Source organism: Molothrus aeneus, chromosome 2 (genome assembly GCF_037042795.1).
Source record: "Molothrus aeneus isolate 106 chromosome 2, BPBGC_Maene_1.0, whole genome shotgun sequence".
NCBI classification, from domain to species: Eukaryota; Metazoa; Chordata; class Aves; order Passeriformes; family Icteridae; genus Molothrus; species Molothrus aeneus.
In genome coordinates this window covers 105,573,401-105,588,409 of record NC_089647.1, presented here as the reverse complement: position 1 = coordinate 105,588,409, position 15,009 = coordinate 105,573,401, and the positions used below count along the sequence as shown (strand labels likewise).

The 15,009-nt window shown below is 34.4% G+C and overlaps 1 protein-coding gene across 3 annotated transcripts in view; it reads right to left on the bottom strand.

The window, feature by feature from the left end:
• The window catches only part of IL1RAPL1 (interleukin 1 receptor accessory protein like 1), a 679,795-nt gene that overhangs the window by 146,004 nt on the left and 518,782 nt on the right, over positions 1 to 15,009 (bottom strand). For all 3 annotated transcript variants that reach the window (XM_066545452.1, XM_066545453.1, XM_066545454.1), the window contains one exon: positions 12,796 to 12,870. In XM_066545452.1, coding sequence (XP_066401549.1) covers positions 12,796 to 12,870 — 75 coding nt within the window. The remainder of the gene's footprint in view (positions 1 to 12,795; positions 12,871 to 15,009) is intronic.

Genomic DNA, 15,009 nt, shown 5'->3' with positions numbered 1-15,009 from the left:
TGTGAAGAAGCTGTAATATATTGAATGTGATATTAGATTATTTAGTAAGGATTTTATATTGTGCTTTAAATCATAAATGTGGTACCACAGTTCAAAGAATTGCAAAGCATTTGTGCCACAGCAATTGATAACACATACTTAGAGCCTTTTGGAAAGTAAAGAAAACCCCACAGCCTTAAACCTCAGCAATGATTTACCTTCCATAACTCAGGAAATGGTGTCGGGGGTCAAGTACTGAGACTCAGCTCATCCACAAGTCAGTCCCACTTGAGACCCAAATTAAGTGGCTTTGAAGTAACCAGCAATACCTGCACCAGCTTCCCTCTCCAGACATCTCAAACCACTGAAGCCCTTATTTTTCCATCTGTGGGCTGCTTGTAAATTGCTACTGGCAGTTCAACACTTTGTATCTCCTCATCCATTAGGCTAATCCGGAATGAATCATACTGAATTTGGGACACAGATCCTCATGAATTACATTTCATGCCTTGGGATATTATGACAGCTCAGAGGAGTTGGTCCACACCCACACTTGTTAACAGATTGCCACAAAGCAAAATCAGAGATAGGGGCAGGGGTACTGCAGAGGGGTGGGCGATGGATCAGGCAGTGACACCATCTTGCCATAAGAAAGATAACACTTCTAAATGACAAGCAAAGTTCAGCAGAGGGGATCCTCAAACTCGGAGAGAAACTGACTTGGTACAGTCTTCTCTTTTGGTCTGCTTCAGGCTGGAACTCTATTTTCTAATTACAGGAAGATGGAGTTGAGAAAAAGGATGCGTGCAAAGACTCACTGAACACAGTGAGAGTGAGGCTTTGGTAGTTTGGCATGAGCAGTGAGGACACAGCAGCTCAATTTTCCTGAAGAAAAATATAGCTTTGACTGAAAGGGAAAGAATTTCAAAATATTACTAATTAAAAATGCCTAATTTGGAACCATTTTCACTGATAATTGCCTGCAACATAGTCAGACAAAAGTAAAAATAAAGTATCACTCAATCCTTACATTAATCATAACAATGTATTGTATGCATTGTACTTTTTCAATGTATTGTACAGATAAGGTTGAGTCAACAACCTTACTGTTGCAGTTGTATTCAAATAAATGCATTTTTCATAACAAAACAATGTTTCAAATGCAGAAACAATTTTATTTTTTCATGCCACTGAGAGGAAAAACTAAAAAAATGCATGATAGCATAAAGAGACTGAAAATGTACCAAATAAAATATAATTTTCCTAAATTAAAATTATCTTTCAATTTTTCTGAGCTGTGGAAATATAAAAATTATTTGTTATGTTGTTCTCAGTATCATTACTCTATCACATGCACTTCTGCAGAAAAACAAGAACCATCATCCAATGTGCTTGTTACTCATATTGATGAGTAAAAAGGAGATGGAGCAAGAACAATGGCTAAACAAAGTTAACTTGACATCTAATTAAAAAGTTGATATGAGTAATACCCTTTTTCCTTTTATCACAGTTAAATGTCTGCTTTGCTCTCAAGCTTCTTTAACTGGATACCAGATAGTCAATTAAGTAGCAGCGTGATTCAATATATCTTTAAATAATATCAAAATAATGGTGTCCTCATCATGGTCATGGCAAATCATTAACACATCTTAATAAATGGAGCTACATTTCAACAAATTTAGCAGTCAAAAATGTAAACACATTAGAAGACTTGGACTATAAATTTCTGTGATATACCACACCTTTTCCTCCTATAAAATTCTTCTTGTTAAATGGCTCAATGTAAAATGTTTGTGAAAGCCATATTTTAATATATTTTTTGAATCTGGCATTCATTCACCTGTTATGTCGCAGTATCATGAAAGAAGATATTCACACACTCCAAGTTCAGGTATGTCATCTCAGATGTCTGAAAAAAATACTCTAAAATTCTATAATGGGAATGGAACAAGTTGTCAGTTTGCCAAAATCCAGGCAAAGCCATCGAGATGGGAAAGATACAGGTAGCTGCAAAGCAGTTCCACTCTGGTGTGATATGATTTGTGTCATGCAGGTGCCTCTTGATCTAAAGTGACATTTTCTGGGAAGTTACAGTGACCAAGTCTAGACTTAGAGTGATGCTTCATAATCAGTTTGAGCCAAAACACCTTCTTCCACCTTTTCTCCCTGGCTGCAGCTCCCACTCTCACCATGTATTGGCACGAGGGTTTGCTGCACTCATGTCACCATCAGCACAGAAAGTTATCCAGCTTAAATTGGTTTCCTTTCCTTTAAATTGCTTTTCAGCCCTGCAAGGAAGCGTGCTGAAGCTGGATGAAATAAGAGGAGTGTGAGGGGGGCAGGTGTCAGAGCAGCACAGATTTGCACCTCTCTAAAGCAGTCATGAAACATCACACTATTAATGGCTGGCATTGCTGCCAGGTGAAACCCTGTGTCCTCTCAGGAGACTCTACTGACTAATCCAGGAACCTACTTGAGCCAGAGGTCTCAACTGAAAAAGTGAACACTCTTCATAATGTATAAATAGCAGGAACACAAAGGTATGACAGCAGCAGAAGTTAGGCATCCTAATGTGTTTGTGCATCTTGCTCTAAATGGGAGTTTATGCAGGGGGTTTTTGGGTAATTTTTTCTTTCAAGGTGACTGTGTCAGAATCATTTTAAACAGAAAACAACTAGACCAATGGGTTTGCATGTCCATAAATTGCAGGAAACATTAGGAAAATTTTCCTCCTCCCCAGGCCTCTTTCTGCTGTAAAAGTAGGAGCCTGAAGAGTCACTTCCCTCTTGAACTGCTGGCTCAGTCTGCCCTGGAAACCACACTCCATTTTCTACCTCCGTTTTCCTCCTTTCCTCAGGGACAGACTGATATAAGGAACTCCCCAAATAAAACAACTCTGAGAAGAGATGTGAGTATTTATAAAACTAAAATTCAGGCAGTGAATTGTAATGGATATCAACTCTCAGAAAAGTCTTTCAAATACACTGAGTTATGCCTTGCCTGTGTCCCTCCAGTAACTACTACAATAACATTTTAGTACTCATTTTAGTTTTTGATGTAAACTAGGTTGAGCTATAATTGTTGATAACACATTTGCATGTGTGTCCACTATAGTAAGTAAATTATTCTGAATGTTCTAAAAAAACCCTAAAGATAATTTATTCCCTAACAGCAGTTCCAAAATATTTTGTCTTGGATTTTGCCTTTCTAAATGTAACTTCTGTTTGTTTGTTTTTGCTAAGAAGAATAATCTTACTGATTTGACTATCGCATAATGGAAAATATTTGCATTTAAAAGCTTTTTTAAGTGCCTGACCTTTCCAAAGCACTGGGAGACTGTAAATGGCACTTTGGATAATGTTGCTATGATAAGATATCAGCTGTGTTAACTGCCACTTGACAAAGGTTAAAAAAAAAAAAGAAATATTGGTTACTGTATTTTTAAGTTGCCTTCCTTTATATGAGTATTGAATATCTTTATTAAGAGTTGAAAAGGTCTTCCAAACAGAAATCCTCTAATTTTGACTTAAGTGGGATGAATTCTCTGTTTAATATAAACTTACGGGAGATTAAAACCAGACACAAGAAACCCACAAAAATTCTCTATTATAAACCTGTAGGTATCTTTGTATCAATCTCTAAACATATAAAAACAGCACCAAGAAGCAAGCCCTCCTTTGATTTTTAATGAGAAGAAATGTACCATGCATCCTCTTGGATATCTCATGAAAATCTGACCGTGAATGAATGATTAAAAATTACAAGCATTTATTACTTCAAATTAATTGCTTCGAAAGCTGTGAAAGAAAGTCAATTTATAACCCCACAGCCTCACATCTCCAATCTATTCATTACATTAGTGTACAGAGAAGTAATTTTGCAATGGTTGTTATAAATTTTTTTAAATATGCCTAATGTGGTTAACTGAAGTGTGTGCTTCATTTATTTCTGTAGTGAACATGAATAGTTACTTGATATGTTTTATTTCATGGTAAGGATAAAATTCAGCTAATATTTCTTTTCCAATATTTTCAGTTGTTGTAAACTAGCTGTTGGAATGACACCAGCATACCGGTAATATAACACATAACTAGGTGAAGGACACTTTAAGCAGCTGAAATTACTGATTCAGTAGAAGGTGACATTTGCTACAGAGCTCCAGCTAAAAGCTCGGGCCCCACAAATACCTACATCCTGTAAATTTAAATTTGGGGTTTACTGAACTGAATGTCTTCTCTCTCTTTTAACTTCCTCCATGGGTCTCAAGAGTTACCTCTGAGCAGTGAAACAAGTGTTTAACACCTGGGGTTTTTTGTATTTGGTCTTTTATTTGTGTATATTTTCAGATTGACATGAAAAGTAAGTACTCAATAAACCTCTTGTTTCAGGTGATATTTTACTTTTTGTGTGGAAAAGAACAAAAGTACCTAAGTAGTCCATTGTCAGAATTTTACCTCAGGCAAAAGAATGAAAAATTAAAAGAGGACACATTGTGGAAAATACTGCTGTGTTACCTTTTGTTTATAACTCTTTAAAGCATTCTCAGAGAGATACAGGACACCAGTTATGGTTGGCATGTGAACATTGAACACACTGCCAGTCTCATTTGTCAATATGAAATTTATAATTAGTATATAACAACCATGTGCATCCTAATATTCTCAAGCCTATCCCAAAACAAAGGTGTGCACTGACCTGCAGTTCTTCATGCATTCATTACTAAAAAAATGCTATATAAAGCTTTATAATACATGCCATATATAAACTGTTGGAATTATTTTCATTTTTAATATCAATTATGCTGTGTGGCATCAAGTTGATTTTCTGTATTATTTTTTTATTTTCAAGTTACTCAGATATTAAATATGTAAAATTATATAGGTAACAAATTGGATAATCATTAAAAATACGTGTTGATTATATCTTGAGATGATATAGCCTGTGTATTCATCTACAATATCCTATAAAAACAGACAAGAATAGCACTTCAGAATGCACAATCTGGAGTCTCAGTGTTACTCATATGTTAACAAATATAAAAAAAGATCCTGTTCAGCTGATTGCTTCAAAATATTCACACTACTATGTTGTAAGCGGTAAGAGTTTATCAAAAGCATTTAAGCCCTTCAGCCCCTCAGTGTTTCTTCAAACAATCTTCTATTTTCCAGTGACCTGAGAAGGTCTCAAATCCCTGATAATTTTTGCTATTAAGAATGCATGCAGATTTAGATGGATTTTTCAGAATGAAACCTATGTGCAGCACTAAATCTAAATACAAATCCACAGTATGTCTAAGACAAAACCAGTGTTCAATGCAGCTTCATGTAAAATTACCCCTCCATTGAACTGCATGAGCACATGCTGACTTCACCTATAAGGCTGGAAAGTATTTATCCTAGAGCTGGAAAACAGAATAATTCCTGTAAAAACTTAAATTCCTGGGTAAAAACTGCACTAATGTTTGTCATTTCTCCAATACATTATTCTTGAAATGAGCTTTATGTCTGATTTATAATTTTGCTGCTCACAAGAGAACTGTATCCCTATGGCAAGACATTTTGGAGGATTTAGCTACTTTAAATGCAGTTATAAATGATGGTGCACAATAGTAAACTTTTGAGTTTGACATTTGCTGTTTAACATTTTAATGCTTGTGCATAGCACCATTGTATGATTATTTGGGGTTTTTTTTTAAACAAAAATAAACACTTGTTTGTTTTTCAGCATCATATATGATGAAGTCCGTACATATAATTAAGAAACACTAAGTACAGCTTATAGAAAAAAATCTGGCAAAAAATTATCACAGAATAATATCATTCCTGATTTTTTAAATGTATAAAATTAGTCTTTCTAGGACTTTAATTTCACATGAAATAATGTACTATATGTGCCTAAATTGCATTTATTGCTGTAACCAATGATCTTGGTTACAATAATTTATATCCTGCTGTCAGCCACAGAGCATTCCTACAAAGGTTTTGCTGTATCTGAGTATTTTTCACTCCAAGAAAAAGGAACATATAATTTTTGATTGTTTAAGTCATAAATTATCCAGGATTATCCAACTGATATGCAAAGTCTTCTCTCATATTATCAAAATAAACTGGGTTGTATTGCACAAGCATTTTGAAATAGAATATTCTCATATATCTAGTCTGTACATAAAGAATCAAGTTGACATAGTTGCAGAGATACTGAAGAGACACTCTTGAGTTCATTAAATCCTGTTTAGATGTTTAACACAGATAAGTATGCTATATAGCACTCTAGAGCAGACATTTCTCAATGGATTATAACATAGCATGAATAAAAAAAGTCCTATTTTTACACCATTAAATCAGATAAATGTGTCCCAGAGAAAACATTGATAAAGTGGGATAAAATTTGAACAAATGCATTGTCCAATTTGTCCATATGTAAATAAATAAATATAATATATAGGGAGAGATTAGTTATACATGTATATGTATTTATTCTCAGACACACACAAATGCATAAAGAGAGAAAAAGAAGGCTTTAAAATATATATGCTATTTTTAATATCTTTACCATGACCTTTTGGGATTTGATTAAATTAATTAGGTAAAAGAGTGGAAGGAAAATCAGTGGACATGTTGTCACTGAGCTGTAACCACAAACTTTTCCTTAGTGCAGTTGAATGTTTCTGACTCACTCACTGTCCCTCCAGTAAACTCTATTGGGCCCTTCATGGACAGCCTCAGCTACAGAATAGTTGGATTAATGCAATCTGAAGGTTAAAAATTTTAAGATTGGAGTGTAGGCTACCTTGAAAAGACTTTTTTTTTCCCCCAAAAAAAGTCAGATTTTAGAGATTAAAACTTCTGTTATCACCCTCTTTACTAGATTTTTTATTTTTCCTAAGTGAAGATCCTTGTTCAGAGCCCACTTTCATGTTTTGCATCTGCCTTTGTAACTTGAAAGCTGAAAATGCCAAGAATAAAATTATTTTCCCTGTTTAAAGTAGAACATGTAAAAGAGTCTGTGTGCAATTTTGGTCAGGTTGCATTTGGTTTGACTGAAAAAAACTGTACATACATGCTCAAGGAGGTATTTTGATGTTCTGAACTTCCTAATAGCGCTGCTTCAGAGAAATAAAGAGAACTTTTTAAAATAATTTCTTCCCTTCCAACCAAATGATCCTGTTGGAGCACATTTATAAAAAAGCAGACAATAAGACATTCATTAAATTTGCTTAAACTTAGTAAAAACCCCTCACTGCTGTTATTGTTGCTGCTTCTGACACTTCACAGGCTCTCAATTTTCAATGTGTCTCTCCCATAATGGTCCTCAGAGCCTACAACAACAGGGCTTGGGCTGCTTGGCAGATCTAGCTATTATCATTGACAAAAAGACAGCAAAATTAACAGCAAAATGCAAACTTCTGCCCCAATCAGATAAATATTTCCCCTTGTAAGGTTTTCCTGAATGGTTGGTTTATATTTTCATTTATATCTTGGTAGGAAAAACTGTCAAAAACATTTTTAGTTTTGTTTCTTTCTTTGTTTTTGTTTGTTTGCTTGAGGTTTTGTTGTGGTTTTATTTGGTTTTTTCCATATGCTGATAGCATATATATTCTTCATCCATTTACACTAGATCTCAAATATTTCACTTTTTATGAACTAGTCTGCAGTTAAGTCATGAATTATATGAGTTTTTCAGCAAAGCTTTTTTCTAATGTTTCACTAGGTGAGTATAGCCCAGGAATTGATATAATATGAAACCAAAATATTTCAGAACAGTCAGGTTATAAAATTCTCAATGAAAAAAAATGCTTGCTTAAATCTAACTTTTTGCAATAAATAGTTCGAACAGGAAAAAAGTATTTTTAATTTTTCTTTTTTTTTTTTTCAAAGCACTCCAAGTTGTTTTTTGAAAGGATAATCTCAGTTCTTAAATAAATATTAAATAAATAAGATGGTACTTGAGAATTAAATTTTGAATTTACAGTTTTAATTATTCACATGTGAAACTATTGCCCATATTATGTTAATCTGATCATAGAATATATCAAAGAGCATGTGTCCAATTGATACATATGATCAAAAAAAGTTTGATTTTGTTCAAAGACAGTTGATGTCTGTCTTTTATAATTATATAAACTTGAAATTCTTCATATCATGAAAAAAATATGTTTGCGTTGCAGATTGAATAGACCATTTACATGTGATCTGAAGAAATTAAAGTTCTCAATATTCTTTCAATTCAATTTCCATCCTGAAAGGAGTCACTGATTGCTGGTTATTGCATATCACTTTAGTTAATTTATTTATACATCTACTGATAAATCTAGTTAAGGATGGCTTTTGTCATTAACAAGGTCAATTTCTGTGGAAGATTTTTACAACAATGCAGTGCTATAATTGCATCAGCATTCTTCTGTCCCTATTACTACCTTAGAAATAATATACTAAAAGAAGTTCAACGAATTTTTTTCTTGAATCTGTGCAGGGAAGGGTGAGAAAGAAGAAATCCCCAATTCACTATATGATAGTTAATTTATTTTTTTCAAAATAATGTTCCAGATAAAAATATTACTTGGTCACAAGTAATGTCTTGGGTTGGATACACTTTAAGAAAATTCACTTTATTCAGATGACAGGGAAAGTCTCCTGGTTCCTGTACAAACTTACCTTTTAGGTCCATTCATATTGTGCTGGAAGTACTTCATTCTTTTTTTGTTTGATTGTTTGTGGGGGTTTGTTTGTTTGTTTCTAACATCACATCTACTTAGCTAAAAATAATTCAACAATAGCTTTATTTTTCTGGGTGAATTTTGGCATGTCAAATTGCAGCCCTGTGCAGAACCAGGACACACTGAAAAAGTGGGGAGGACAGAGGCCAACTAGCTTTGTGAGGTGTTTAAAATAATTATTTCATGTTTTGCAATTTTTTAATCCAAATCCATTATTGTCTGTTGTGGAATCACATTTGTCTTCTTTAATAATATGACATGAACCAACTGGTTCCTAAAGTCAGACTTTTTTGAGTCAAGATAATATTATTCTTTGTTTCCTTGATGGGGGCAGATATTGGCAGTGTTGGTGTGAAGAACGCTATAACCTGAAAGGTGAAACTGAAAATACTCAGAAGTTACCAATAAAAAGTCCCAGAATATAATTTTAAAAATAAATTTACATATAATGGATATGATATATTTCTTTCATAAATACATAACATCTGCCTGATTCTATAATTAAAAATATAGTTACCCAAAGTTTTAGGATTTCTGATATATAAGAACAATGTTAATTAAATCCTTCCTGAACAGGTTAGTGTTTCTAGGTTTGTGTTTTCATTATTATTAAAGGGGGTCTTATGTTATCAGGGATTTGTACATTTGATTTGGTTAGCATATTGAAAGTAAGAAGAAGAATATTGGGGAATGCAGTTCCTTGGTGATTATGTTCCTCATTCCCCTGCCTTGCCTCCCCTGGCTTCCTGCTCATTGCCATCTTTTCTCTCCCTGGCCCATGCTGCTGCCAGACCACAGAGTGGCTCAGAGCTGAAAACACTCTTCATCTTCCTACAGCTCCAAGCTTTGCAGGACACAATCTTTTGAAGACTGTATTTAACATAATATTTTATCTGGAGATGTTGTTTCCAGAGAAGTAGTTTGTAGTGGGGTGATATATCTCCCCAAAAGCCTTTTTAACAGGAGAAAAGCTTGAATGTAATTAGCATTTTTTATCCTTGCAACAGGATTAAGTAATTGGTTGTAAAATTGGAAGTGAAGTAACAAACAGAAAACATAAAGTCCGGAAACTAATCTTTCTTTCCTCATCTAGTTTTTTGTACTTCATTCCTTAGCTCTCCCATGATATTTTATATGAAAAACCTTTGAGAAATTAAATTATCCTTCAATTTTTATCCTGTGCTTCTATCTCATGCATTTCTAGTTACTATTCAGTGAAATAAACAGATATTTCTGATGATATATCAAGATACCTCTATAAAGTGACTCTCTAAAGTTGCTAGTTGCAGCACAGCCATGCTCAACACACTCTCAAATACCAGCTGAAGAGCATCTTTTCCACAAACAGCTCTGGGTACCTTGAGCATGATGGGAGCCTGTGGGTTCTTAGGATTGCGGTGTGCAGATTCTCCAGCTCTGCTTTCTCACCTTTTGCCTTAGCAAGTCTGACTTAAGCCATACCAGTCACTCCTTAGGGAAACTGCTCACATCCTGCTCTGATGTTGTTTTACTGAGGCCAAGCAAGATAATAACCCAACAGGTTTGTGGTCCCATGCATTAGTTTTAACTGCTGTGTATAGAAGAGCCCACTATGCCTCATGTCTGTCACCTAGCAGTGCTGGAGCCAAATGAGTAAGATGTGTCTTAGATATGTCTTGGGAGTTGGATACACCTCCAGTTAGATACTGCATGGAGGTGTTCTGTTTCAGAACTGAGTTCCAGTAGCTCTTCCAATGGAAATACACTGGTATTACTGAGGTCTTCCTCAGAAGTGTGCCCAGCACTGCTCCACAGGGGAAGATTTGGAGGTGAACCATCACCATTGACTTTTCAGTACATCATGTGCACCTGGAGCTGCACACATCCCTGTAAGGTAGGTATGACCTCCCAGAACATTCCCTGACACACACACACAACCTCTTTCCTTTCCAACTCCAGCTGGAGGACTGCAAGGTGAGAAGGACAGAGATATGGCAGGAGAGCAGGAATTGCCCCAGCTCCTCAGCAATTGATTATCTGCTAAAGAAATCCTGGACTGCCCCAAGCTCCTAGTTCCTTGCTCTATCTTCACTTTGGGAATGGGAATACCACCCATTCCACTTCTCCAGCATCCACCAACACTTTTATTTTCCATGTAAGGGACAAACACACCATGCCAAATACAATCTGGAGGACTAACATTTTTTGGCAGTGTCTAGAGTGGTCACAAAATGTGGCCACCCCAAGTCTCAGCTGAGTAGGATTCTCCTGGCTTCAACAGCTATCTAAGTGAATCTTGGCATTATTCCAACATTAAAATATTCTTCATCTTTGCAAGGTATGAACTGACCCCCAGAAATGAACGCTGGCTTTCCTCAGGGAAACATAGACCTTTCAAAGGTTATCCAGCAGGACTAAGGCATTAAATCTAAGAGCAGAAAAACACAGTTTTATGTTAGGGAACCATCACTTTTTTTTCACTTGTTCCAGTTCTCACAGGTTTTTTACAGGCTTTTAAACAACAAATTAATATATTCTTGTAGCTTCTTGATATAAGGCTAAGTACTGTAACATCACATTAATTTATGGACAGACTTTCCCATCCGTGTCTGAAAGTGATGTTTTCAAGTTAACTCTTTTATATTCACCAACATCTATTTAGTTTTCTGAAAAGTGTCTTTTTCAAACCCAGTTCTTTTCAAATTATTTGATTTTTTTTAGAACTATGAGAAATCAAAACTGAGATTAATTCTAAAACTCATAGACAAAAATCCTCTAGCTGGCCATTAATAATTATACTCTTCTTGAAATAGTCTCACCATAAAATATATTTAGCAGGACAACATCAAAACCCAGAAACAAAACCTTTTGGTTTTGTTTTTTCTTTTTTTCATCAAAAATATCTCAATAAGCAACATTAGTTAAAAAACAAATGTGCAGTCACTTTGTTCTCTGTTCCCTAGTCTTGTGTTCAAACAACCTAAAATCATTTAGGGCTGGCATCCAGGAAAGATTTTCTGAACCAGTGTATCAGAAACAATACCTTCAGAACAATAGAAAGCTCTAGAAGGAAACATGCTACACATCTCCTTTTCTATACACATTCAAAGTAATAGTTTACTAATATCAAAGAAAATATGAGTTATTCTCTGGCCACTATTAGGCATAAGCTGATAATCACCATAAAATCCTCTGCCAATGACTGTCAGAATTAATTTGCAAGCCTTCTGCTTTTTCTGATATTGTGTTGCAGAATGTACTGAGCTTTACTTGCAGTATTTTTTTCTATGAGATTTATATATATTTTTTCCTACGAGATTTGTTTCCACCAGATTGGTTTCCATTTTCTCCTGTAGCCAACATGCTAGAAAATCTATCAATAGGTTACTGTTCTGACACCAAAGCATAATTCCAGTGTAACCTACAGTTTGTTTCTTACAAGTTGCACTCATTGCCAATCCACAAAAGAGATAAATTGCTATATCCTGTGAAATTTAGTAACACATGCACTCAATTTTGGAGTCTTCATTACCTCTGCAGGAGCAGGACACAAAAGTGACCAATCATAGCCACCACCCACTAGACTAGAAAAAGTGAAACAAAATGCTTTCTTCATGCCTCAATTTCTCATCATTCACTAGTGCATAAATATCCATTCAGAATTATCAGATGGTATTATGATAAGACTACTGTTTGCTGGATGATTTGCCCAGCACAACCTTTGCAATTACAGAATATCTTTGCTGCCAACAAAGCACAGACGTCTTCTGAGCAGAACTTAAATCACAAAATCCCAATGAATCCCAGAGTAAGTATGTATAAATATACAGAGAAGGAAAAGTTTAGAAAAAAAGTTCAGATACTCCGGTCACTGTTTGACTTTCAGCAAGATAAAACCTAGTATCAGTAACCAAAAGCTTAGCATTCAGTATTAATTCATAAGACTTTTTTTGTCAACAACAATTTTGTCAATGATATAGCACACATCTCTGTATGGAAGCAACATGTGTCTAATGTCTTTTCAATTAAATTATTAATGTCAACATGCCATCACATTACCATCATACATTAACACATTGAATTCCTTCATAAAATTTGAACAGAGGTTGTTTGCTACTTACCTAACTGGGTCTCCTGAACTGTTAGCTTACTCTCCAAGGGGTGTAAAAGCTTTGGTGGTTTATCTGTTAGTGGCGCTAGAAAAGAAAGAAATTCACATATGTAGTGTTCTGATTATTATTGGGTAGACTAAGACTTGGTTTTATACCTATTATTTCAAGAAAGCTCTGGTTTTCTTTTGTATTAATAATGTTCATGCCTTCAGTAGCTGTAAAAGTTTTGGCTTGGACAGTAAATGTAGCATCAAAATTAAAGGCCCTTTATTAAGAAAGTAATTTCTTTAAACCCCCACAAAAACAAACAAACAAAAAAACACCAAAAAAGAAACCAAGCAATAAAACAAAACCAACAAAAAACCCCAAACCAACCAACCAAAAAAAACCCCAAACAAAAATTCACTGACATTGCAATTTTCTCTTTTGGTAAATATTATCCAGAATTTCAGTTTGCTGTGGTATTTAATTACTTCTAAGGTATAGTCATTAAATATAAATAACATAAGTTACTGTAAAACAACTTAGAATATTTGATGACAATTTTATTTGAAAGATATTCCCAACACTGAAACTTTGTAAAGTGAAGTACTAGATAAATTTTCAAAATCCAAGGAATGAATACAATGAAATAATGTCAAGATTCCTAATACAATGGCTTCTCTTTTACCTTTTAGTCTATCCTGAAATAATATTAGTAGACTTCATGCAATAATGGAATAGAATGAGTTTTGTAGTGGTAAAAAACCTTCTGAAGGTTGTTGAAATGTGTTCAAACCATGCATGAATATAAATCCTCCTATTCTACTAAATATAACATCTGCTTACTTGATTCACAGAAGTGACATTGATTATTACTACTTTTGTTGTTGTTAGCAAGTGTACTTTTTACTGTGTCTGAGAGATGAGTACATGCCATATGAAACAAAAAGAATAATTTTTTCCCTTTAATTCTGGTAGTAAATATTCATGGGAAATTTCCAACTTTTCTAGTCACCTGCAACATTTTGATATTCTGCTTTTCAACATCAATTCATACTTCAGTTTTTAACACAGATTATGGGCTGTCACAGATTTAAAATACATTTGACATTTTGATATAGCTCTAGAATATTTGTTCCCTTCAACTTGTCAAAATCAATGCTCCTTTTCTTACTGACACACACACATACCCATATGTGTATGGGCTTAATCTACTAAACACACTTGTCTCCTGTCAGTGGAATAGCAGGAGAAGTTTATTTGCATTCTCTTCATTATGTTTCCTCTGGTCATTTAGTAAATTATCAACATTCTTTAAAAGGTACAGCATTAATTTCAACTTTGCAACAATTACAGAATGGAACTATTATCAACTTGTGTTTCTGCTTTACAGAGATTATCCTTTATATATAAAAGCATAAACCTACTCAGTTGGTATCAGAGGTGTTAACCCATCAGACCTAGCAATGAATCAAAATTCAGGGGAGTGGTAAAACATGTGTACTTGGTCCAAAAACCCTCTCTCAGATCATTCTTCTTACAGCTCCTAGTCTCTATGGGAAATCATTCTGCACTACAGGCTTTGGAGAGAGCTGAAAGAATTTTGGGATCATCTCTGGCTTGCTACTTTTCTTTACACCAATGCTAATTCTTTTTATCTGATTTTCTCTCTCTATTTTTTTTTTCTTAAAGGCTAAAGTGGGTGGAAGGGAAAAGGATTCAAAATATATTTTCTTCTTAAACTGTAAAATTACTCATTCCCATTTCTTAACTTCTCTGTAAAGGCTAATAATTTGTCAGCACATTGCCATTTTTTAAACATCCACTGTGAATTTAAATTTAATTTTGCATTTCTGTCATTCTCAACTCAATTATTATTTATCAGATAATGTCTTCTGAGTCACTGTTTTTCTAAATCTGTTTTGAAACTGTGAGCAAAGTTCCCTCATTGTAAGTAAAGATAACTTGTGGAGTTAATATGAATGCAATGAATAAGTAGATTAAAAACCAGCATTTTTTTCAGTTTAAGCAAAGATCAACATTACTTTTATGATCCTCTATCTCAGGTCTCTACTTTTAAATTAAAAGGCCCAGGATGTGGAGATAACATATCCTTCAACAGAAGTATGAACTTGTTATAAAATTAATGTCCAGTTTAATTTATGAGATTTAATACATGATTTAAAAATAAAATGCTACTGAAAACAATAAATTAGACACATAACTAATGCATCAGAATCA